The 27,438-nt window shown below is 41.3% G+C and overlaps 1 protein-coding gene across 1 annotated transcript in view; it reads left to right on the plus strand.

Annotated features, from left to right (window-relative positions):
* Nucleotides 1–27,438, plus strand: part of LOC146855952 (solute carrier family 23 member 1-like) — a 1,135,305-nt gene that overhangs the window by 916,659 nt on the left and 191,208 nt on the right. The window contains exon 13 of the mRNA XM_085653904.1: nucleotides 18,809–18,973. Coding sequence (XP_085510030.1) covers nucleotides 18,809–18,973 — 165 coding nt within the window. The remainder of the gene's footprint in view (nucleotides 1–18,808; nucleotides 18,974–27,438) is intronic.

Genomic DNA, 27,438 nt, shown 5'->3' on the forward strand with positions numbered 1-27,438 from the left:
AGAAATGGAAATTGTTTTTGTTGTAGTTACACATGGAGGTTTCATAATGTGTTAGTCTGTAAAAGTGATTTTCACTTGCCCAAAAAAAAGAGCAGTAAGTGTGATTTCAAATTGGCAAAGAAATTTCGTTTTGTGACTAATGTGAAAACATGACTCTGTGTGCAGAGAGGAATTATAGGCAGAGATTTATTGCGTATTGCTCTGGTGATTTCACAGTTGCATTAGATGGAAAGGGGGAGCGAATTTTTGGAGGAAGAAGCAGAGTCTTAGCACACACCCAGCTGCTTTTCATGTAGAATCATGCACAGTATTTACAAGCGAGTGGGGTTTTCAGGTTTCAGTCTGTAATGCAAATACATTCAGCATCACTAAGGCTGGTTGCCCTTGCTGGAGTGTAGGCAGTCACCGAGAATACACATGGTGGTGGTCTGAAAAAACAGTTTGGACATGTGCATTTAAATAAATCAAAAAAAGTGGTTTCATAATGTGTCAGTCTGTAAAAGTGATTTTCACTTGTAAAAAGTGATTTTCACTTGCCCCGAAAAAAAAAAGAGCAGTAAGTGTGCTTTCAAATTGGCAAAGAAATTTCGTTTTGGGACTAATGTGAAATCATGACTCTGTGTGCAGAGAGGAATTATAGGCAGAGATTTATTGCGTATTGCTCTGGTGATTTCACAGTTACATTAGATGGAAAGGGGGAGCGTATTTTTGGGGGAAGAAGCAGAGTCTTAGCACACACCCATGTGCTTGCCATGTATAGTCATGCACAGTATTTACAAGCGAGTGGGGTTTTCAGGTTTCAGTCTGTAATGCAAATACATTCAGCATCACTAAGGCTGGTTGCCCTTGCTGGAGTGTAGGCAGTCACCGAGAATACACATGGTGGTGGTCTGAAAAAACAGTTTGGACATGTGCATTTAAATAAATCAAAAAAAGTGGTTTCATAATGTGTCAGTCTGTAAAAGTGATTTTCACTTGCCCCGAAAAAAAAAAGAGCAGTAAGTGTGCTTTCAAATTGGCAAAGAAATTTCGTTTTGGGACTAATGTGAAAACATGACTCTGTGTGCAGAGAGGAATTATAGTCAGAGATTTATTGCGTATTGCTCTGGTGATTTCACAGTTGCATTAGATGGAAAGGGGGAGCGAATTTTTGGGGGAAGAAGCAGACTCTTAGCACACACCCATGTGCTTGCCATGTATAATCATGCACAGTATTTACAAGCGAGTGGGGTTTTCAGGTTTCAGTCTGTAATGCAAATACATTCAGCATCACTAAGGCTGGTTGCCCTTGCTGTAGTGTAGCAGTCTGGACATGGGCTTTTTAAAAAATCTGAAAAGTGGTTTCATAATGTGACAGTTTGTAAAAGTGATTTTCAGTTGCCCAAAAAAAAGAGCAGTTAGTGTGCATTCAAATTGGCAAAGAAATTTCGTTTTGTGACTAATGTGAAAACATGACTCTGTGTGCAGAGAGGAATTATAGGCAGAGATTTATTGCGTATTGCTCTGGTGATTTCACAGTTGCATTAGATGGAAAGGGGGAGCGAATTTTTGGAGGAAGAAGCAGAGTCTTAGCACACACCCATGTGCTTGCCATGTATAGTCATGCACAGTATTTACCAGCGAGTGGGGTTTTCAGGTTTCAGTCTGTAATGCAAATATATTCAGCATCACTAAGGCTGGTTGCCCTTGCTGGAGTGTAGGCAGTCACCGAGAATACACATGGTGGTGGTCTGAAAAAACAGTTTGGACATGTGCATTTAAATAAATCAAAAAAAGTGGTTTCATAATGTGTCAGTCTGTAAAAGTGATTTTCACTTGTAAAAAGTGATTTTCACTTGCCCCGAAAAAAAAAAGAGCAGTAAGTGTGCTTTCAAATTGGCAAAGAAATTTCGTTTTGGGACTAATGTGAAAACATGACTCTGTGTGCAGAGAGGAATTATAGGCAGAGATTTATTGCGTATTGCTCTGGTGATTTCACAGTTGCATTAGATGGAAAGGGGAAGCGAATTTTTGGGGGAAGAAGTAGAGTCTTAGCACACACCCATGTGCTTGCCATGTATAGTCATGCACAGTATTTACAAGCGAGTGGGGTTTTCAGGTTACAGTCTGTAATGCAAATACATTCAGCATCACTAAGGCTGGTTGCCCTTGCTGGAGTGTAGGCAGTCACCGAGAATACACATGGTGGTGGTCTGAAAAAACAGTTTGTACATGTGCATTTAAATAAATCAAAAAAAGTGGTTTCATAATGTGTCAGTCTGTAAAAGTGATTTTCACTTGCCCCGAAAAAAAAAGAGCAGTAAGTGTGCTTTCAAATTGGCAAAGAAATTTCGTTTTGGGACTAATGTGAAAACATGACTCTGTGTGCAGAGAGGAATTATAGGCAGAGATTTATTGCGTATTGCTCTGGTGATTTCACAGTTGCATTAGATGGAAAGGGGGAGCGAATTTTTGGGGGAAGAAGCAGACTCTTAGCACACACCCATGTGCTTGCCATGTATAATCATGCACAGTATTTACAAGCAAGTGGGGTTTTCAGGTTTCAGTCTGTAATGCAAATACATTCAGCATCACTAAGGCTGGTTGCCCTTGCTGTTTTGTAGCAGTCTGGACATGGGCTTTTTAAAAAATCTGAAAAGTGGTTTCATAATGTGACAGTTTGTAAAAGTGATTTTCACTTGCCCAAAAAAAAGAGCAGTTAGTGTGCATTCAAATTGGCATAGAAATTTCGTTTTGTGACTATTGTGAAAAGAAATGTAGTAATATATTTAAATACAATAAAGGAATTTTTTTTTAGTTTTTTTCAGGTATTGCTGAAGAGCAGTGAACAAAATTTAAGATGCCTACAAAATCCAGAGTTCAAAAAACGCTAAAAAAAAAACTATATTTGAAGACAACTGGAGGACCAAAGTTAGTAGAAGATGCTCATGTTGGGAAAAAGAAAAAATCTTCTGGTAAGCAGAAAAAACAATTTCTTAAAAATATATTCAAAACAAGGAAAAATGTACAAAATGTCTGTACTGGAAAGAATGTTACGAAACGAACAGAACAGGAAAAAATTGAGAATTTAGTTAATGCAAATATACCTTCTGCAACTGAAAAGATTTACATAAACAGAAAAACAGCGTTTAAAGAGATACGTAGAAAAATGTTTCAGAGAAGAGTTATGTCCAATTTGATAAAGGATGTGAAGAAATATAAGCAAAAGGCAAAATATTACAAGAGAAAAAAAGAAATTGAAGCCATTGCAGCAAAGGCATTAGAATTAAAAAGGAAACTATTCATATTAATTTTGAATAGGATGCGTACATTAGACAAAATGGTTAATGTACTGAAATCACATAGCAAAAGGAAAAGAGTAGTGAACAGAACAAACTTTTGTAAAGTGTTTTTAGGAAAGTGGATGCATAGTTCAAGTAGTGAACCTTTTTTTAATGAAGAGAGCTATTTTCAAAGTAATAGTTTGCTGCATGCAGTTGACACCAGAGGTCGTTCATACGAAGTAACAAATGGTTGCATAATGGAGAAGGAGATAATGGTTCCAAGAGATGAGGTACAAGTGATGGCAGATGAGGCAATGGGGAGACGTCCTAAAGCCCCAGTGTACACTTGGAATTGTAGTAGTATTTGCACTGTGCGTCAGGAATCTATTGACAAATTTCGTGAGTTTCTAAGAGAATATAGTAAAAAAAGTGTAAAACAGAAGATTAAGGTGCTTCAAAGTCTGGATCCATGCAGAGTGAGAGAGAATACTGGTTTGCAGGGTCATTCTCTGGCTTGTCTATCTAGAAAAGTGTGCAATAGTGTTTTCCATCATTTTAGGATGCTGGCTGTTCATCATACTGAAATGAGAAAGTTTGTGAGACGGTTGTATTTTGCCAAAAGTCCAGCAATAAAGTTAAATGAATTGAATAGGGCTCTGTTCTGAGGAACAGTATCAGATGTAGAGAAGGTTGTTGATGAAATTCAGTTTTGTTACTTTGGTCCTGAACAAAACAGTGCAGAGAAGGACACAGTAAATGAGGAAGAAGTGGAAGAGAATGTAGAACCCTCTGTAAGTAACACATTTAATGATCACATAACAAAATTTGCAATAGTCTCTAATGAAAGACCAAATTTTACTTGTATTTGTTGCCGCAGAACTCATTATAGAAAACAAACTAGGAATGTTGATCTCTACAGAAAGAGTGAAAATGAAGATAATTATAAGTGGAAGGATTTTGCCACATATATATTTCTAGAAAATTGTTTTGAATTGGGTGAAGATCAGCGTATTTGTAAATACTGTTACAACAAGTTAGAGGAAAATAGAATGCCAACCAGAGCTGTACATAATAATTTAGAATTGGATGCTATTCCTGCTGAACTTTCTGAATTAAATACATATGAGTCTATACTCATTCAATGTGTTCATCCGTTCCAGACCATAGTACGTATGGAGCCCAAAACTGGTAAATTACCTCCTTCAGATTTACTGAGAGGTTTAAAAGGTAGAGTGGTGTATTTGCCCTTGGATTTGAAAAAAAATATGGAAACTATTGATGCGGATACTTTGGAAACTGAACCATTAATTATTCTGGTTAATGGTGTACCTACAAAGAATAAGAAGATTTGGCAGGAGCTGGTAGATGTGCGGAAAGTACAAAGAGCAAATTTGTATTTGAAAAAAAATAACAAATGGTATGAATCAATTTATATAGAAGAAGAAGAAGAAGAAGAAGATTTACAAGAAGACACACAAATACCAACTGGACAAATTGAAAAAGTGGACAAGTCAAAGGAAGAAGAAATTTATGAACATTTTAGCATACATCCTCTTCATTCGAAAGAAGTTATGGGAGACAATATTGATCTCTTTCAGATGAAGAAAGCAAAAGGAAGTCCCGTGAGTGTATGGGAGGAGAGCTTGGAAGCTCGATGTTTTCCCCAGCTGTTTCCTAAAGGAAAAGGAGGACGATACGATGAACGTCCAGAACAGATTCCAGCTTCTGAGTATCGGACTACAAGACTATATGCTGAAGATCCCAGATTTCGACAAAGTATTCCTTATTTGTTCCATCTTTTATTTGAAAGCGACTTGTCTGCACTGTCTTATGCAGTAAATCACATTTTAAAAAGTGGAGTACATTTACAAAATGTGTCTGCTAAGGATTTCATGGAGAAAGTGCAGCACCGAGATGATCATTTGGAAACACAACTGATCAATCTGATGGCTTGTCAGCGTGGGACAAATGAATATTGGTACCGACGCCATGGTGAACTAAAATGCATGTTACGGAATTTAGGAACACCAACATGGTTCCTTACCCTAAGCTGTGCCGAGTACGCTTGGGATGATTTACTGGATTTTCTACGAGAGGCCAATTCAAACATTAAAAACATCGAATACAAGACAGCAGGAGAACTGTGCTCATTGGATCCGGTTAATGTTTGCAGATATTTCAATCATAGATTTGAGGCTATGATGTCCTTCATCTGCAATAAAAAAAATCCACCCCTTGGAGAAGTAGTGGATTTCTTTTGGAGAAAAGAGTACCAGGCAAGAGGTGCTCCTCATATTCATATGCTGTTGTGGATCAAGGATGCCCCAAAGTTTGGAACAGATGCTGATGAAGCAGTGTTATCTTACATTGAAGAATATGCAACATGTGCTATACCAAAAAGCACAGAAGAGAACAAGTTAAAGGAGCAAGTTTTACGTTTCCAAAGTCATCGGTGTGGAAAATACTGTCGACGGAAATACAAGAGCAAAGAAAAATACTACACTAAATGTCGATTTGGATTTCCTAGACCTGTTCTTTCAAATGGAAGAGTCAACAGTTTTATGTCAGCTGTGAGACATACTGTCACAAGAAAATCACCTAAGAATACCTACAACCTAAAAAGAAAAGAAGAATCAAAAAATATAAATGACTACAACCCAGTCATTTTATCCATGTGGAACGCTAACATGGATATACAGTATGTAGCTGACAATTCCATTGCTGTTGCTCGATATGTAACGTCTTACATAACGAAATCAGAAAAAACAGAATTGAAGGAAATGTGGGAAGAGATTTCTCACGAGAAGACTGTCAGTAAGAAGCTGTACAGTTTCAGTTTGAAGATGTTATCGCATCGAGAAATTGGATCCTACGAATGTTCAGATAGGTTATCTTCTGCAAGTCTCTACTCGAAGTCAAGAAGAATAATTTGGGCAAGTTTAGGCCTTGCAGCAATGAGAAATCGGGTACTGAAATCTGTAGGAGAAATTGAATATTTGGCCGAGAATGACCCAGAAAGTACAGATATTTTGAAAACAAACATGTTGGACACATATTATCCCAAGAGAAGTCAACATCTGGAGAACATGTGTCTCTATGAAGTGCTGCAGAACTACATTTATTCACGGAAAGCCACAGAAGACATCAATAATGGAAAATATAAAGTCGTTGGTGAAGAAGGATGTTTGGTGAAGCAAACAAAAGGAAGTTTGATAAATCACCGGAAGCTGAGTTGCGACACTACTGACAAGAAGGAATTTTACTACTTGGCTCTTTTACAGTTGTTTAAACCATGGCGTACAGAGGATGAACTACTGGGAGAATTCCAGAGCTATGAAGATTCTTTTAATGCTTGCAAAGACAGCATACAATGCAGTACATTCTCAACTTATCTGCAAATGTTAAATGAAGAAATTGATCAGGAAACTACAATTGCAGCAGAAATCGCTAGAGATAGTTCTCAGGACAGCCAAAGTTCAGGAACACTCAGTCAAGATCCCCTAGGACAACCAATCATTGAAAATGAAGCATCAATAGCCATGAATGAAGTGGAAACGGCTATGAATCAAGCTCAAGAAGAATTTATAGACTTAGAAAATTTGGAAAGACAACTGAATCAAGAGCAGCAACAAATTTATGAAGAGATCAAAAACAAAATTGATCACGGATTTCTACATGCAAAAAAACAGTGCTCATGCACATCATTTCATCCAATCAGGATGTATGTAAGCGGACAAGCTGGAACTGGAAAAAGTTTCCTAATAAAAGTCATCAGAAGCTACCTAAAGCAAAAAACGGATTCTACTTTGTCTTGTGTGGTTACTGTTCCAACTGGGTTAGCAGCATATAACATAAAAGGAATCACTTTACATCGTTTGCTAATGTTACCAGTGGAGCATGAGAACAAAATACAATTCAACAAGCTAACTGGAGAAGCATCCTTGGAAGTTTCAAGAGTATTGAAGAAGATGCAAGTTCTCATTATTGATGAGGTGAGCATGGTGTCAAACTTAATGCTTGCCTTTGTGCATTTAAGAATGCAGCAAATTTTGAAGACAGACTATGACATGTTATTTGGTGGAAAACACGTCATAGTTTTTGGAGATCTTCTGCAGCTTACTCCAGTTAAAGGACAACCAGTGTTTAATACTGTCACACATGAAGACACGAAGAAGTCATTGGGAAGCATCGGAAATACAAATATTTGGTCCTTCTTTGAGTACAAGGAACTTACTACTAATATGAGGCAAGCAAGCGATGAAGAATATGGAAGTATTCTGAAAGATATCAGGATTGGACTACTCACAGAAGTTGGCAAAAAAACATTACAGAGTCGGCTGCTACATAATTTATTTCCAAAGGAAGAAATAGTTGCAGAGAAGATATACAAGAACATTGCAGAAAACAAAAGTGTCATCTGCTTAATGCCAACTCTACGTGAATGCTCAATATTCAATGAGGAGCTTTTGAAATTGGAAAAGGAAGAGATCAGGAAATTGGAAGCAGTGGACAAAATTGAGGATGGAAGAATTAGTGTCACAGTAACAGGCAAACTGAAAAATAAATTGGACTCACTAGAGAAGAACATCTCCAAAACAGCTGGATTAGAAAAAAATCTATATGTTTGCATGAACTGTAGAGTATTTTTAAGGAGAAATTTGGATGTTGAAAAAGGTTTAGTTAATGGAGCAATGGGAAGAGTTGTGGGTTTTATTAATTACCAGAAAAAAGAAGGAGTTGAATGTTTAAAAATAAAATTTTATCAGATAGAAGAAGTTAAAGATATTTGTCATTGTACAGTACGTTTTATGCTTGTGAAAGACTTATATGTACGTAGGAAGCAGTTTCCGTTTTCTCTAGCATATGCTGTAAGTATTCACAAGTCTCAAGGATTGACTGTAGATTGTGTATTTGTGAACATTGGTTCAACTGTGTTCAAAGAAGGTATGGCATATGTAGCTTTGTCACGAGTGAAAACATTATCAGGTTTATTCATGATAGACTTTGATGACTCAAATGTTAGTGCTGATACAAACTGTGTAAAGGAGTATAATAGATTAAGAAGAAGCTATGCTCCTCATTTAGGTCAGTATCCTGTGTTGGAGAAACGTGTAGTTTCTCGTAAAAGAAAAAATGAGAATATCTGTAATGAAGATGTAGAGAAGAGGAAAAAAAAGAGGAGTGATGTAATTGCAAGCAAAAAGAAAAAGGAAAATGAAGAACAGGTTGTAGGATGTCATTTTGAAAATAGCTCTGGTGTCAACTGCTACGCAAATGTAGTGCTGAATGTTGCATTTTATCTGAAAAGTTTGCAAGAGCAGATAATAGTAAATCAGGGAAAAAGATTCTGTTCAGAGCTGAGTCTCCTTTTTCAAAAGCTGAGTAAAGATAAAACTCAAATAGAAAGTGCTACTGAAATTAGAAAACTTTTAGATGTATGTTCAGGACGAACACAGTTTTCTCAAAATGAACAGCAAGATGCACATGAATTTTTGATGTATTTTCTTCAGGTAGTGGAAGAAGAAGGAGTTCCCATTGACATTTTTTTTGGTCTCTCTTATAAATGGGAACATAGTTGTGATAATTGTTATAATATATGTGGCTCTATTGTTGATAATGAAAGATTTATTTATTTGACATTGCCAGAGAGTAAAACAGTCACTTTTGCAAAATTAGTTAAAGATGCTAATCATAGCATGAAATGTAGTGAGTGTAATTCTGACATGTTTTCAACATTAATTTTAAAGGAATACGGACAGTATGTAATTTTAATGATGCAACGATGTAGAGCTGATGGTTCAAAATTGGATACTTTAATAAAGAAGTTTACAGGACAGCAATTATCAATTTCTGGAAAAACTTTTGTAACTGTTGCAATAATTTTTCATGATGGACCTACTGTTACTTCTGGACATTACACAGTTTATCTTAAATGTGAAAAAGGCTGGACACTGTGTAATGATTCCCAATTGATTTTCAAACAAAGTTTGCCTTTTCATTTAGCAAATTCCTATCTAATCTTCCTGAAACCTAAATTTTAGACAGATTTGGCAAGATCTCGACAAAATAATTTTACCATTTTACTGGATTACCATTGCAATTTTGTAGAAAAAAGATTTTTTAAATTATCATTTGGCCTAATGGAAAGATAACCAATTGTAATGTGGACTTTTTAAATTTTAAATGAAACTTTGAAAAACCAATAATTTAGAGATTATCGGTAACTTCTGCACATTTTAAATTTTGGAATGTTATTGGACTGCCATTGGAAATTTTTTCAAAAATGATTTAAAAAATTACTATTTGGCCATGCGGAAAAGTAACCAATTCTATTGTGGACTTAATAAATTATTCAAAAAATTTTCGTGAACCAAAATGTTACAGAGAATCGGTGAGATCTGGACAAATTAAACTTTAGAATTTTATTGGATTACCGTTGGAAATTTATTCCAAAAAAAAATTTAAAATTACTATTTGGTCTAAAGGAAATGAAATCAGATGTATTTTGGAGTTATTTGAGATATAATATTGTGATTATACTTCTGAAACAAACATATCAGACGGTATTTTAAAGAAATAAGTATTGGTATTAGATGATATTTTTTTAGAATATTATGCATTTCTATAATGTTAAGTTTAAGTAAAAAAAGAATCAGGGCTTTTTTAATACAATCTTTGTGATTGTTATTTTTTTTTGCCCGCTGTAAAATGATGAATGCAATTGCTTTCACAATTTATAGTGAAATGCAATATATTCTGAAAACAGCAAAAATAAGGCAAAAATATTTTTGGGAAAAAAATGTAAATATGTGTACTGTATTATAAAATGTTTTAAAAATATTAATACTTTTTTCTTTTTTTCCAGATAGATATAGAAAATTTTCGAAAACTACAAACATTTTTAAAACTATTTTTTAAAAAAACAAATGAATAAATATTTTTTCAGTGAGTATCGTAAGTCAATAATAATAATTGTAGTCTCTCAAGGACCTTGTAATGTGTTTATTGATTTTTATTGTTTTTTTAAAAAAACAAAAAAAAAAGTACGCGCACCGTACGCGTACGGTAAAAAAAAATAAAAAAAAGTTTTTAAAAACATATGTAAAAAAAAGATGAAAGATAAGGTTGGCTCTTAAAAGAACCGTTGTGTTCATGCAGGGACAGAGGAAAGGAAGCATGGGAAAATTATTCAAAGCGACAAATGTGCTGATCTATTTTGTTGTTCACTAGGGAAACACTGGTCTCCCTATGGCAAATTAGATCTTTACAAAATGTGCAATGAATATCAACCTTCCGAAATCGAGGGTTCATTTCCAGAGGGCCAGCAAAAGGAGATTCTCCCCCCACAGATGAAGGGCTCACCTGACCTGCAGAAGAAGGAGTCAGCCCTGCAGATGATGGTCCAGGCTGAGCTACTGTGGATGTACTGGCTCGTCTTTCTGAAGAGTTACCTCCAAAAAGATGACCATGTGTCCTTCTGTGTACATCCTGGAGGTGTCTCTTCATGGTGTGATTCCCAAAGGAATACTTCCTGTTAGGATTACCTCTAGAAAGTACACGCTTACACAGCTTACAAGTCACTAAGGGTGCATTTACCTTTTGCTGGCCTTCAGGAAAAGTAAAATAATCCCATACATAAGAGGGCTTTTGTTTCCTCGATCTCTGCCTCAAGACAGTGCTGCTAGTGCTAGCCTCACTCTCAGAAGAGCTCTGCTGTTCTGCCATCGTATCCCAAAGACAAACCAGCTCCTTCTCCCAAGGGATCACAAGCAGAAATGAGGGGAATGGGTGTGGTGTAGGAGAGTTCTAGAACTGAAAGTAGTTTCAACCAATCAAAAGTTGTGTTTCATGATCACATGACCTACCGTACGCTTACGGTACGCTTACGGTACGCTTACGGCAAAAAGTGCGCATGCGCGTAAAAAAGACACGCGCTTGCGCGCATGCGCATAACAGTCACTCCCTGACACTTCCGCGTAACGTGCGCGTGTGGCGTAAGCGCGCACGCGTCCCACGCGTAGTACGCGCGGCTACGCAAAGTGCGTAACTATACGCAAGCAGCGTAGATAGATTACGGACGTTGCGTAAACCGTACGCTTACCGTGAGCTTACGGTACGCGTACTAAAAAAATATTTTTTTTTTAAAAAAAGTACTGCAAATAAATTTTACATGTTTATTTTAAAAAATATATTTAAAAAAAAATATTAAAGAATTTTAAAAATGTAATCATAGTCTTTATAAAAGGTAAGATAATTAAATTAAAAATATGTTAGAAAAAAAAAAAAAATAAATAAATTAGCATTTAAAAAACCTTGCAAATTCACTGAAAAAACCATGGGTTTCACACACGTTATAGTTAGGAATTAGCATTTAAAAAACCTTGCAAATTCACTGAAAAAACCATAGGTTTCACACACGTTATAGTTAGGAATTAGCATTTAAAAAACCTTAGAAATTCAGTGAAAAAACCATAGGTTTCACACATGTTATAGTTAGCTGGACATTTTACTCGTAAAAAACCAATGAAATTGCCCCGTTATAGTTAGTTCAGCTAACTATAACTCGCGCGCCCGCAATGCACTGCTGATGACGTCACATATTACATCACTCATGACATGGTCAGTGACATCACTCATGACATCACTGATGACATCTCAAATGACATCACTGATGACATCACTGATGACATCATCCTTGTGATAGAGTGGCAGACCTCCTCTCACCCTAATATAACCTTTGACACACACATTCAAAAATAGAGACTAAAATTTTCAAAACAATGGACATACCAATACCAGTTACAACAACCTCTTCAGTAATTCTAAGATCCACATACACATCCACTCATTCACCAACAGTCCAATACAGTCACTCATACATGTACTCACTCATCATATGTACTCATACACCTATACATCCTGTTACACAATGCCACTCATCCATAGAGTTACTCACACACATAGTCACTCGTACTAATAAAGAATCAAACATACATTTACTTGCATATACAGTTATACACACACCACCATACTTACTTCTACGGAAACTTACACATACTTAGTCTTTTAAACAATCACTTATAGAAACACATACTTATTCATACAGGAACTCTTCCAATCTCTCACCCTTGCATATACTCACATATATACACCAATAGTCACATATACTAGTTTTAAACATATGTAGCTACTCATAAAGACACTATTGAGACAGTCATTCACTCACTAACACACCCATACACACACTCATCCACCCATGCAGTCCTGCACACATGGTCTGTTCAACACATACAAACAGTGAGTCACTCATTCATGCACCTGTGCACTACGTAATACCCCCCACCGAACCATGCAGACACTCAGACTGATACTCAAAAAACCAACTAATAACCTATATAGACACCCATGTAGCTACTCACCAACCCATGCAGCCACTTATACACAAAGTGAGAGACTGATACAGATATATACATATTTAAACATTACTCACTAAAACATGTATTCACTATGATACACTTAATCAGTCAGTTAAACAATCAATTTTTCAAAAACAAATCATCCATTTAGACACTTATATACCCATTTATTCTTCCATCGACCTTGAGATATACATATATAAAACATATTTAATTTTCAGAAAAACCCACATTCACTGGATGATGTCATCAGTGATGTCATCAGTGATGTCATTTGAGATGTCATCAGTGATGTCATGAGTGATGTCACTGACCATGTCATGAGTGATGTAATATGTGACGTCATCAGCAGTGCATTGCGGGCGCGCGAGTTATAGTTAGCTGAACTAACTATAACGGGGCAATTTCATTGGTTTTTTACGAGTAAAATGTCCAGCTAACTATAACATGTGTGAAACCTATGGTTTTTTCACTGAATATATATATATATATACGTGTTGCCCTGAAATCAGTACGCACTCGCAGGCAGATGGTTCCACTGAATCCTTTATTTAAAACAATCCAATTGTTCGCTTTGCCTGACAAGTTTCAGAGCCTCTTGCTCCTTATCATAGGCTGTGCAGGATTTACACAGAGGCACTGTCTCCCTTGCTTTTCAAGTGCATGCTGCTCTGCCCTCTAGTGAGCTACACAGGTGTGTCCAATTACCAATGCATGCTGGGGCTTGTAGTGCATTCATTTATACCCTTCAGTGGGTTCTGTGTTTTACCAGTAATTTTTTCGAATTTCAAAGCCCTTCAGTGGGCCTCAGATTGTAGTCTGGTTTTACATTGTAAATCTGACACCCCGCATTGAGGCTCAGCATGACTCCAAGCCTCTGTGCCCACATTCCTTAATGATGGTGGTGCAGTCCTCCACAGCTGAGCTGCCATGAAATATGTCTCCACATGTTGCCCTGAATTGAGGATGCACTCGCAGGCAGATGGTTCCACTGAATCCTTTATTTAAAACCAGAAAATAAAAGCCAATTGTTGACTTCACCTGATGCGTTTCGGAGCCTCCTGCTCCTTATTCGTAGGCTGTGCTGGAGTTACACAGAGGCACTGTCTCCCTTGCTTTTCAAGTGCTTGCTGATCTTTCCTCCAGTGAGCTACACAGGTGTGTCCAATTACCAATGCATGCTGTTTTAAATGAAATTGCAACAAGAAGACAGATCCCAGTGGAGGGAAATAATGGTGGACAACACATACCACTACTCCCAGCATGCACAAGCACTGAAACACACTTGGGAGGCCCACCTGAGGGCAATTACTTACTAGCATGCAGAGGGGAGAAGAGGGTGTGTTACTGCTTCTGTGGACTGTTAGCAAGCCTCTGATGAAAGAGCACGAGCTTTGAAATGCGTCAGGCTATGAAAAATGCTTGGAATGAAATGCTGGTTTGAAAGTTAGTTCGTGCGTCTTCAAATTTTGGGCAACACTTTGGAAACATATATATATATATATTACCTACTGGCGGTCGCCAGTAGGTAGTTATAGTTAGGACCTAGTTTACATAGGAAAAGCGTTTTTTGTTTTCCTAATAACTTTGGCGCCATATGACGATTCTTCGCACAATTTTCAAAACTTTGGGGCGCTCCAGTCAGCTCCAATCCTGAAATTTGGTAAGCGGGGGCCGAGAAAAAAGGGGAGTCCCAAAACATGTTTTCTCCATGTTATTTTACGTAGGAAACTTTAGACACGGCTACAGCCCGAACTGCTGAACGGAATTACACCAAATTAGGCAAAAAGGTAGCCCTTGCTTCAGAAAGAGCCCTTTTTGTTAAATGGTGTAAATCTGTTCAGTAGTTCCTGAGAAATTTTTAAAAAAAGAGGTCGGAAAGTCAATTTCCCATAGGAAACTTTAGACACGGCTACAGCCCGAACTGCTAAACGGAATTACACCAAATTTGGCAAAAGGGTAGTGCTTGGTTCAGAAAGTGCCCTTGTTTTTAAATAGTGTAAATCTGTTCAGAAGTTGCTGAGAAAATTAAAAAATAAAAGTTTCGATATCTATCTGTGGATCCGCGGACTCTCCCGACCACGAGCTGCATTCTATTTGGCTGTCAACACTCCAAACCTGGAAGTGTTGGCATCCATCTTGTGACTCGTTACAAGAAATGAGAAAAACGAACGCGAAAAACAAGAAAAGGGGGCAGGGTAGAAACATCCTGACCCCCTAGGCCTGGTCAGGGGGTCCCACAAGGACCCCCAGGGCCAAAAAAAGCATTTTTTTAAAAAATATTTCGGCAACATTTGTGCTGGGTCCGCGAATCCCGACGACATTTTTAAATAAATGAAGCACGGGCACCTGTGCTTCATTTAATTGAGGGCCCCGGGTGGGCCAGGTCTGGGGCATTGTTGAAATGATGTGCGGGATGGCACTCGGCCACCATCGGGGCTTCTTTTCAAATGTGTGGGGTGCCTCAAAGGACCCCCAAGCCCCGGGGACTGCCACTCCCGGCGCTTTTATTTAGTATTCGCGGGGGGGGGGGACAGGGTCCCCCCGCAGCCCCGGGGACCACCACCCCCGGGGCTTGTTTTAAAAAAAAACTAAACCTGTGTGGGGGGGGCTCGAGCCGCCCCACATGCCCCAGAGACCACCGAGGCTTTGCATGTGATTGGAGGGGGGCCACGGCGCCCCCCCCTCCTGGAGCCCTTCATGGCTCTGGGGACCACCTCCTCCAAGGGCCAGCTCCTTCAGTGTCCCGGGGTTCCCGGGCGTTGCAGAGAGGTGGTCCAGGTCACGCCCCTTTTTACACCTCTCTGCAATGCAGCTCTGTGGCGCTTACTGGAGGTACCTAGTGGGCTAGTTGGACCCTCAGGATTCAAGGGGACTTTATCCCTCAACTTAAAACGCACCACTGGGCGGGTTTGCAGAAAGTGGAGAAGGGAGGAGGCGGGGCCTGAGGTGACATGTGTGCAAACATGCCCTGTGGCGCGTTTAAAGTGGGGGAATTCATTTGTCTTCAATCCTGAGGGTCCCTGGGGGCCAACTAGTCCACCAGGTACCACCAGTAAATGCCACAGGGCTGCGTTGCAGAGAGGTGGTCCTGGTCACACCTCTTTTTACACCTCTCTACAACACAGATCTGTGGTGCTTACTGGAGATACCTGGTGGGCTAGTTGGACCCCAGGGACCCTCAAGATTCAAGGGGACTTAATCCCCCAACTTACAATGCACCAGGGGGTGTGTGTGCAGAGTGGTGGAGAAAGGGGCATGGCCTTTGTCTACCTCTCACCAATCCACAGCATGGGGCTTACTGGAGGTAAAAGGTAGGCTAGTTGGCCCCTAAAGGACGCCCAGCAGTGAAGGGGACTTCAATCCCCATCCAAGAGTGTGCCAGGGAGCGTGTTTGTAGAGTGGTGGGCAAAGTGGGCGTGGCCTGGTATGAGTACTTACCAGTGCTGCTGTGTGGTACTGACTGGAGGTAATAGTTTGGGAAGTTGGCCACCAAGGATGTCCTTGAGGGCCAACTACCCCTCTTGTTACCTCCAGGATTGCTAAGAAGTCTTCGGAGGCCATGGCCCCCTTTCTCTACCACTCTGCAAACGTGGCAGACTACGGGATGGGGGATGAAGTCCAATTTGGTCCTGAGGGAGTTTGGGGGCCAAGAATCCCTCCGCGTACCTCCTGTAAGTCCTACGCAGCGGAATACCTGAGCATTGGTTGGACGCCCGGCACACTTTCTCCACCACTCTGCAAACGCGACTACTAGTTAAAGTAGCATATTTCTGCAGCTCTGACTTAGAGGTAGTCTTAATCCCCTCTGCCTCATTATGTACTAGGGCCTTACAGAGGAGGTCATGTTAACCAAAGGGGTACCCCAACGCATAGTGTTCCCTAGTGAATGTAGGTGTGTGTTTCATGGTATTCTAGGTGTCTTTTAGCATAGCACTGGCTCTAGGCCTGGTTAGTCAGAGTCAGTTACCACCAGTCCCATCTGAAAAAGTTGTGGGCCGGGGATGATTTTGCAACAAGGCCTCTTTCTGCTCCTCTGTTGGATCTTTCTGCACGTCTTGCTTCTTCCAGCACTTTTTTTTTGTCTTTGTGGACTTCTGCTGCTTCCTTCTGCATTTCTTTTGCTTCTTTCTGTGCGTTTTTCTTCTTACTTCACATGTCCTACCTCTGTGGGCATAGTTAGAAACTAGCATTTAAAAAACCTTTGAAATTCGCTTAAAAAACCATGGGTTTCAGGCACGTTATAGTTAGAAATTAGCATTTAAAAATCCTTTGAAATTCACTGAAAAAAACCATAGGTTTCAGGCACGTTATAGTTAGAAATTAGCATTTAAAAAACCTTAGAAATTCACTAAAAAAACCCATAGGTTTTAGGGAAAGTTATAGTTAGTTGGACATTTCACTCATACAAAACCATAGAAATTCCCCCATTATAGTTAGTTCGGTTAACTATAACTTACGCCCCCGCAATGCACTGCTGATGATGTCACATATTACATCACTCATGACATGGTCAGTGACATCACTCATGACATCACTGATGAAATGTAGCAGCCCCAACACACATGTGAGGCATCAAAAGCGGACCCGCAAGAAAGGCACTATTTTGGTCTCGGTATCAAATGCAGAACTACCCCATGCATTGCAATTCTAAATACTGTCCGAAGTATCCTTTTCCACAACCCCATACCACAAAACAAACTATGTAGCAACAAATAATACATTTTAGAACTTTTTTCTGCTCTCCATCCACATAAAACAGGACATAAAAAAAATAGGAACCAAAAGACGAAACAGAAATATGCCATTCTGTGTTTTCATACCGGCAAAGGCCAATGCAAATGCAAGAGAAAGGGGTTTCTTATGGGTGGCCGGAGATGGCACCAATCAAGTGTACGTAAAGATTCAAGTAAAGCGATGCAAACAGGTGAGGGAGAACACCTAAGGCCTCAATAACAGACCCTAAGGTCAACATATGATTGTAGCAAGCCTATGTTCACGCTGAAATTTCAATACATAATAAGACATTAGTATACAGTCCTCACAGAATTCAAAGGTACCATACAAATGAAATCAAAACAGTGTGTCGAAATTATATTGTCTTCTTTAATTCGAACAGTTGCCCAGCCAACACGTGTTTCGTCCGGGGATGTACCCCACGACTTCTTCAGGGCTTATGGCAATATTTGTAGAACTAAAGGGCTCTCTGCCGGTTGAAATTCCATCCCGACTGGTAAGTGAAATAAAAACCTTCTGTTACGCTGTCCTTGTGATGGACACCGGTCCTATATTTGAAGTATTATCCTGTACGTGGTGTTCAAGTCAATGAGTCTAGAGGATCGTTGTGTACCGAGTACAAGTATTTCGAGCAGCGAGTACGCTGGCCGTGGTGAACGGCGCTCCAAGGTTACAGAAATAAGGGCAAGGCATTGTTACTTTTTCATGACTTGTACGCTGACCAATTATACACCTACAGGGAATGTACTTCTGTTTAACTAATATGAATTTTCTCTGAAGCAGTGTGTTTCTCAGCTCTTTGTGAATGTCTGCTAATTGAAGATATGTGCAGAGGGCAGAGGAAGTAGTATCATTCCTATACTGCACCAAGCAGGCATAGTAAACAAGTTTGACAAACTCTTTGAATAGGCATGGAGTGCTTGCCATACGCAAATTTTTTAACACTGAGCCATGCAGGGCCGGACTGGGAACAGCCACCATCCCGGGCAGATCGCTGCTCGACCAGCTCTGGCACAAGTGGGGGGGGGGGGGTGCATAAAAAGCACTGCTCACATCACATGGGCCGATATTGCAGACTGCTGGAAAATCGGCCCCCACGGTCACAAAACCGGCCCATTGGGGAAACGCCTGGTTCCCACTACGGCTAGTCTGGCCCTGGAGCCATGTTTCTGTTACAGAATCAAGGCATATTGTTTAGCATCAGTAGCAACACTTTCTTATATTGTAGCTACACCCACTAAGCAGTCACCTTTCCTGTGCCTTAGTACTGTTCTTCTGGTTTGACCCTCTAGGATACAGTACTGTGATTGGATGCTCACACACAATACCACTGGTAGAGCATAGTCAGTGAAAGAAAAGACGTACTTCTGATAACGTATATTTTTTTTTTAGGTGGGGAGTCGAGTGGTGCTGCAAACTGCGGGTCTTCTTCTGATAATGCTGGGCCTCTTTGGGAAGTTTGGATCTATTTTCATCACCATACCCGAGCCAGTTATTGGAGGAATGTTCATGGTGATGTTTGGAATGGTAGCTGCAGTAGGGATTTCAAATTTACAGGTAATTTCTAATTTACTTTTGTTTTGATTTATTGTTTAAATCTGCTTAATAATACACTAGTAAATAAAGCAAAGAGGGATATGTATACATAGCTTACATAATGGAATTATCCCAGAAGGCAGTGGAGACCCCATTTAACTGTAATAGTGAACTACTGCAACAATAAGCCTCACTTTTCTAGCATTTACCCTAAATACAAATTTTCATCACCAATATGTAGGCTTCACAAGGGTCGAACTTGAGGTGGGAAGGACATATCTGCGTGACAAGTGATAGCAGAGCAGGTCAAAACTTGCTTCAGTAGTAAAAGCCATATCTCTCAGCTGACTCCCTGAGAAAGCACTACTCCATCACCATGAGCCAAACTTTCTCCTACCCAACACTGAAGCGCCCATCCACTCCCAGTGCGGGTGAATCAAATGTCCAGGCACATTATCTCTCTCCTGACTCCTTCAAAAATGCTTTTTGCCTCTGTATTTGTAAACACATAGGGGCTTATTTACAAGCCCTTTGCACCGCTGCTACATCACTTTTTGTGATGCACCGGTAAGCATTTTGCTGCCCCCTATTTACAAGGACACACAAAGCCACCCTGTGTGGCTTTTCATCTCCTTGTAAATACGGCCCATTTACAAGCAGCACACTGCTGGGTGTTGCTGTGGGTACTCTTCAGCATGCATAGAAAGAGGAAATCACCTCTTGTGATTGTTTTTGTGCCGAACGGTGCCCCTTCCTGCCCAAAAACAATCTCCCCGCAATGCAGGCACCCAGCTCAGGGGGAAGCACAGGGACCCATCATATCGTTGTAGATGTGAGGCATCCCTGTGCTCTGTAGGTAACTCAGTGCGGGGCAGCAAAATGGCTTGCGGCACCACACTGAGAAACTTTGTTGTAAATAAGGCCCATATTTTTCCCACTGTGTGACACTTAAGTGATAATGGGGATCACACAAAGGACCACATGCCCTTCAAATTCAGGGGCTCATTCACAAGCTCTTTACGCCAATGGTATATAATTTTTTCCTATGTTAAAAGTGACGCACCGGCGGTGCAAAGCGTTTGTAAATAGGCCCCTCAGTTCTTTTTTAGTTGCTAGTATGTCTTTTCTCCTGGTCAGGGACTCCTGACAAAGATTTTGGAACAATAGAATGTGCTTAGTATCAAGCGACACGTCTTTGCATGTTCAGTGGTCTTAGCATCAATTCGAAACCCACTGCAGAACTTAAGTGTACCCTTACTGTAGTCCCCCCGAGGCATGTCCTCCTCGTAACTAGGGTGGAAGACTGCAGGCTCTGAGCACTTCCACATGCCCTATTGCCCTTCCTCCAGTGGCGGCTCGCATAAGTAACACTGAGGGGTGATGAGGCGGGCGGGCGGAGTTGGAGGTAGTGGAGTTCGACATACGACGGGAAAAGTGAAAGTAAAAAAATAAATAAAAGCACTTACATTGCGCAAGGCAAGTGGTTTTATTTATTTGTTTATTTACTTTTACCTTTGCCGTCATATGTTGAACTCCACTACCCCTGGCCTCACCCTGCCTCACCTCCTCCCAGCGCTACCTGTGCGAGCCGCCACTGCCGTCCTCAGACCCTAGCAGCTTCTGAAACATTTCTTATGTCGCTGCTAAGAAAAGTCTTCAATAGAAGCAAGGATGTCGAGCACCCTTAGATGCCCCATCTGCATGCAGATTGTTCAGCAGCTCACATCCACTCTACTCTGCCACAAGGCTTCTTCTCAAATTCTCAAAAGTCTCCTTTTCCTGTAGGCCAGCTCCGCTCACACAGGTCTGGCCCTACACTTCCTGCAATGCAACCAACTCAGTCACGGTTTGATATCATGATATCCAATATTCCTGTATAGGATTTCTGACATACAAATGTGGTCACTGATTGTTGTTCCATTGACATTCTAGCAGCCAGCGCGTTCATCCTTTCAGCCACAGACAAAACCTCAGTTGAATGCCTTGCAGTAGGAGTCTACCAGGAATGTGCTGAGGGATTGTAATAATATTTGCACACGCGGTTAAGTCTGTCTGTTTCAGGGGGGTAATTTTATTCACTTTCGCTGATTCTCCTTGAGTTTTACGAGGTTTAAAGAAGTTGTCAGTTTTCGTCCTCTTTTCCACCATATCGGCTGTAGCTTCACAAATGGTTTCAACAGGTTCCTGCCGCCGCACTTGAAGAAGAGCCTCTCTCCATTTTGAGATGTAATGGAGGACACAGCATACTGTTTCCCACACAAGCCAGGGCAATTCACCACCCGAACCTGCACTGATGATGGGGGAATAATCCCCAGATAAAGCATGGGTGGGTGCTGGCAAGGGTTCAGAGCACTCTCCGCAGCCCACAGCCACCACCCTCTAGACCAGCTCCTGCCCCGCTCTTATCAAGGCAACACTATTGGTCCTGTCTGTCCAGTTCCACCACAGGTATCATAACAGCCTTCGATCACTGTTGCGTTCTATAGTCCTACATACTGTTGAAGCCCTCCCACAACCGAAACTCTATTGCCCATCGTGAGTGGGTGTCTGGAGTGTCTACTCCACTTCATCAGCTTCTCAGTAGCACCCTTGGGGCGCATAGGATCCGGTTACATATGCATTCAGTGAGCTCGAGCCACCTCAGCAGCACCATTGGGGCGCATGGGATTCTATGTAACATGCATTCGGCGAGCTCGAGCAACATCAGCAGCACCCTTGGGGCGCATAGGATTCTGTGTCACATGCTTTCGGTGAGCTCGAGCCACATCAGCAGCACCCTTGGGGCGCATGGGAACCTGTGTCACATGCATTCGGTAAGCTCAGGCCACCTCGGCAGCACCCTTGGGGTGCATGGGATCTGTGTCACATGCTTTCGGTGAGCTCGAGCCACATCAGCAGCACCCTTGGGGCGCATGGGAACCTGTGTCACATGCATTCGGTGAGCTCAGGCCACCTCGGCAGCACCCTTGGGGTGCATGGGATCTGTGTCACATACATTTGGTGAGCTCAAGCCACCACAGCAGCACCCTAGGAACTCATGGGCTCCTGTGCCACATGCATTCGGTGTCTGGCAACCAACAGGGTAATACCCAATTGACCCTTTTAGTACCTGGGTAAGGAACAATAAAGAGCAAGCAACAAAGAAGGTACAAAAGGAAAAGATAAGAGAATAACTTGGGACAAGAGCACACTAATTGACTCTATATCTAGTTTATTAATCTAGACAGATTTAATCAAAATATTTGGACTTTCCTGCAACAGAAATGACCACGGACCTTAATGGAAGCAACAAAGCAAAAATACAACAACACAAATATACATAAATTGAACATGTGCAAAACGTCACCAACAAAAACACAAAAAAGTTAACCCCTAAACCAACATATAATTTTTGTTAGTGTCCTCCTAATAATTTCAGGACGAACCACTGGAAGGAAGTCCGCAGAGCGCGCTGCGACTCAACAAATTATTGTCGGACTTTCTCAGCACACTCGACAGTGAATCTCCACACTGTACTTATTTTCAAGGACTCCTCCTTCAAAACCGGGTCTTCATTCGGTGAGCTCGAGCCACTCAGCAGCACCCTTGGGGCGCATGGGATCTGTGTCACATGCATTCAGAGAGCTCGAGCCACCTCAGCAGCACCCTTGGGGCGCATGTCATTTGTTTAATCCAACATATAGTTAAGTGATGTTAGAATACTGTTTCCGTGTTACGCCATAGAAAGTTCTACTATACCTGCCTCCCCACTGTCTGCTCCACTTCACCGGTCTTGTCCAGGTTGGTATAATTTAGATTTTGACAAATGAATACTAAGACATTTTAAAGGTAGTGATCCCATTTGTATTTGTTCTTTTTTTCTGGCCACTTTCTTGACAGTGTGGCTTTTTGGAACACCCCCTTTTCTGTTAAAAAGGTAAAATTTAAATTTACAGAATGTCCACAAGTCCAGCATGCATTACCTTCATATACAGTTATGTACTTACACTGCACGACTTTCACTTTTTGGAATACGCGTCTTGCAGGTGTGCATGCATTAGGACTTTTTCCAGGTGCAAGTCAGGCTTGTGCCTGATAATAACTTTGCAAACGGGTCTCCAGACTCTTCCAGAAGGACCCAGTCTAGTTGTAACAAACAGCATTTATCTAGATGGCAACCTTCGGCTATCTAAGCCTGGTCAGAAATGTTCTGTTGCTCATCCGAGGATATTATTGTTCCTGAATTCATTATTTTATTTTTGCAATTTTAATATAGCACGGAGATGTCCCGAATGTATCAGTGTGCTTTACAACAAGCAGGATACAAAGATTACCTTGGGTTACAAAACTAGTAATTAAACTCATACATTTACAACAGTGGGTGAGTGCAGGTGTTTTCACAAGAAATAGTTACAGCAAATGAGCAGGGGAGATACAGAGAAAAAGCATTGATTCAGGTGGTGGGGTCGTAAAACCAGGGCAGGTCAGATTGCAGTGGGGGGAGTGCATAAGTCAGATCGAGGGTGAATTATTCAAGATGTCTGACAAAAAGGAGGGGCTTGAGATCTCTTTTGAAGGTTTCTAGGCAGGTAGTTAGATGGAGGGAGGCAGAGGGTGCCAGTTGCTTGTGGCACTTCCAGAGAAAGACTGGTTCTTGTATCATTCTCGACTGAAGGTGGAGGGGCTCCAGTAGCAGGAATTGGGCCTTTCTGGAACCCCTTTTTGCTCTGCATATTTTCAGTTTTTCATTTAGATAGGAGGGTGAGGAGGAGTTCAGTGGTCTGTGGGTAATGCAAGCAATTTTGAATTGGGCCCGCACCTCAATGAGGAGACAATGGAGGGTTAGCAGGGCAGGTGTAATGTGGTCACATTTCTTGAGACCTAAAACGAAGCGTGCAGCAGCATGTAGTGCTGCTCTCAATGGGCCTAGCTGAACTTGGGAATTGACGAGAGAAGGGCAACTCCACAGTTTAGTCTACATAGAACATGAGACTGCACCACTATTTAGAGGTCTTGTTCTGGAATCAAATGTCTGATGCCCCAAAGCTGCCTCAGTTGGTGACGTGCACTGTTGGCCATGGCTGCGATGTGGCTGTGAAGATTGAGATGATTATTAAGGTTGATGCTGTGTGATCTGGCACTCTGGACAATGGTGGGCAGCCATTCAGATTGGGAGGTTTAGCCATCCACTCTTTTACTGGCTTTTTTACTTTCGGAGGTGAGATCAAAAGAAATTCTGTTTTAGTTGGTTTGAGTTTTAAGTGGAGATCACACATGCAATTTTAAATCTTCTAAGAGTGTTTCTGAAAGGAGGGCAATGTCTTCCGGGGGGAGTGGGAGGTTTCAAGTAGATTTGGGTGTCAGTGTAGAGGTGGAAGAGAATCCCAGAGTTTGTGAGAATCACATGGTAAAGGATAAAGATGGTTGGGGAGAGGATTGCGCCTTGGAGAGCGCTGACTCGTCTTCAGAGCTAGTTGCCCAATTCCAGAATTTGGGAGTGGTTGGATAGGCATGAGAATAACCAGTTGAGGGCAGTGCTTACACATTCCATGTGAACTTCAAGAGTACAGATGAGGTCCAGATGTTTGATAGTGTCGAATGTAGTGGATAAATTCAGGAGGACCTGGAGGCAGGAGTTGTCGGAGGCAAGTATTCTGAGGGAGTCATCGACTATTTGGAGGATCGCAGTATCTGTACTGTGACCCTGGCAGAAAACAGATTAGAGAGAGTTGTTTGTTCGAATGTGGGAGGCTAGTTGGGATGCTACGCAAAGTTTAATGACTTTTCCTAAGAATGAGAGTGTGGTGACTGGGTGGAAGTTGTTCATGTTCTCTGGATCAAGAGGTTGTTTTTTCAAGAGATGGGAGATGTGACCAATTTTTAGTTGTTCTGTGATGAGGCTCTGTTTGATAGAGGAGTTCAACATGGCGGTCCATATGGGGAGAAGGTGCGTGGTAAGGGATTTGCTGGTAGAACCTGGAATGGCATCCCAATGGTGGTTTCAGGGTTTTACTTTGGAGATTGTTTGTTGTAGGTCCTATTCAGAAATTAGAGAGAAGGATGGCCATGATTGTAGTGCTTTGCATGGTAGAGTCTCAACCGTTTGAAGTGAGTCGTTGATGGGCAGTAAGATATGGATGCCTCTAATTTTGTTATCAAAGAAATCCATGAAGTTGCAACGGGCCATTGATGACTCAGGAGACAAAGCGTTGGAGGGGATAGTAGTCTGTGCAATGACCTCAAACAAGCGCTTCAGTCTATTTTTTGCAGAATTCATGATGGCTCCTATGTCAGAGAATTCGGTTCTGAGGATTCGGTCCATGTATTGTTTTATCACTTTGCGGAGCTTGGTCAAGCTCAGGTGCAATGACGATTGTCTCCATTCTTTCTCGCACTTTCCGATAGGCTTTCTTTCTTCATGAAGCTCTTTAGTGAACCATGCCTGTAGTGTTTTGGTCTAGATGATTTGCACTTCAGGGGTGCACATTAGTCGATAAGGGATTCCATGCAGGAGTTGCATTTGTCGGTGGCCTTGTTAATGTCCAGATGATGTGTAATCGAAATCAGGATGGGAAGGACCATCATGGCCATAGCTTTTGTGTCAAGGTTGAACCATTTTTTCTCTTTCTTGGGTTGTCCAAATGTTTTGGTATGCAAGCCGGTTAGGGAGAATGGAATCTACATGTGATCTGACCAGTCAACTGGGATGGGTCATATGTCTTTATGTTGGGGAGTTGAAGATTATCAGATCCAGAACAGAGCCTTTGCAGTGTGTGGGTTTTTGGCAGTGTTGTTGAATATCATTGGCGCTGAGAAAGGAGGTAAGAGTATCCATGTAACTATTATCCATGTCTCCCCCATGGATGTTGAAGTCACCAAGTAAGATATTGTTGTCTGAACTGATAAGTTGTGAGGTGAAGAAATCCATGCAATCCTTGATGAAGGTGTTGATTTGACCCAGTGGGTGGTAAATCACATTCAATCTGAAGTTGGAGGTAGTGGATGTGGACAGTTCCACCGATATGCTTTCGAAGAAATGCAAATGAGCCGCTGGGGGGATTCAGCATCTTAGGGAGTTTCTGTGAATGAGTGCGAGCCCTCCACCATGTCCATCTTCCTGGTTGAGATGTAAAATGGAGTACTTGGGAAGAAGAAGAAGGTCTAGAGCGTGGTTATATGAGATATTTGGCCATGTTTCTGTGCGGATCAGAATGTCAAGTTTATGAGACTGGATCGAGTCAGATATCTCTAGATGGTGACTGACTGCAGACTGACAATTGTGTAGCATGTAGTTCAGGGAGAAGCTGTTGTCTTTTTGACTTGGCTGTTCCGATAGGGTAGTTTGGATTTGTATCAAGTTAAGAAGGGATGCGCACACACTTGGCAGGTGTGTGTGAGTTTGAATGTGGTCAGAGATGATGATGAAAATTTGCTGACCCCCTGTGACAGGTTCAGAGGAGGAGGGAGTGGAATTTGAACCTGCATCACTCTTTAGGGGAGTCTGAGTTATCTGGGGTGATTAAGTCTGTTTGGGTCTGGGAAGGTGGCTGTCTCTCGGTATGCTGGAAGGATGTAGGGGGAGTCCACAAAAGGTGATGAGAGTAGCAGTGACGAGATGACAGATAGTCACTTAGGTGGCATAGAGCCAAAGGGAGGATGTCTATTCTTTGAGAGAGGTGTGAGAATGAGGAAAGGAGATTGTTGAGCAGAGGACAGTTAGGTTCTGCAGTTGTGGGAGGATTGGGGTGGGCTGTAAGGGATGGACTCTGGGGATTGAGATGAAAGTAGGGGAAGTCGCTGGTTGTTTCTATCTGGTGAAGGGAGATATAGGGCAGGGGACAAAGACCATAGGAAGGGAGGGGGAGACACATTGGCCGATGGATGGATATGCTCTCATGCATATGTTTTCCTGTTTACTAGACCAATTGTTATTGATCTTCTCGTCATGTAAAGTGCTCTGATACTATCGACGGTCACGTTTGCGCTATACAAAACTTTATAAATAAATAAATAAAATAATAAAGTGAAAAAGAACTACACAGTAGTTATAAATTTAGTAATTTATTACAGACACTCACTAACCAAATACAATATCTCTTATCTAGTCAATGGGGAAGTCGCAGTTGCAAATCTTAGGAAAAAGGACCCTTCCCAGAGGACTTGGAATACACCCTGTGTAAGATGGACGGTTCGAGAGTCACCCACCCGTGGATACCCAGGAGACAACGTTACCTGCACAAGGGAAGCCGTCTGCATAGGTATGCAGTGATGTTGGAAATTGCTGTGTACACTAATGGAGGACTTCAAGCAAGATGCTGCTGTCGAACAAGCTGGAAGAGTCTGATGGAATCCAATGGTGGATTCAAGAAAAAGTGTACATGCAAGCATAGGGGACAGAGTCTAGGTCACTCAGGAGTGACCAGGAGGCACGGGAGTCGAGTGCCCACCAATGTCGGCTGTTGCAGGAGAGTTGACGTGCCCTTGTCTCTGCAGCTACACGGACTTGG

Source organism: Triturus cristatus, chromosome 4_1 (genome assembly GCF_964204655.1).
Source record: "Triturus cristatus chromosome 4_1, aTriCri1.1, whole genome shotgun sequence".
NCBI classification, from domain to species: Eukaryota; Metazoa; Chordata; class Amphibia; order Caudata; family Salamandridae; genus Triturus; species Triturus cristatus.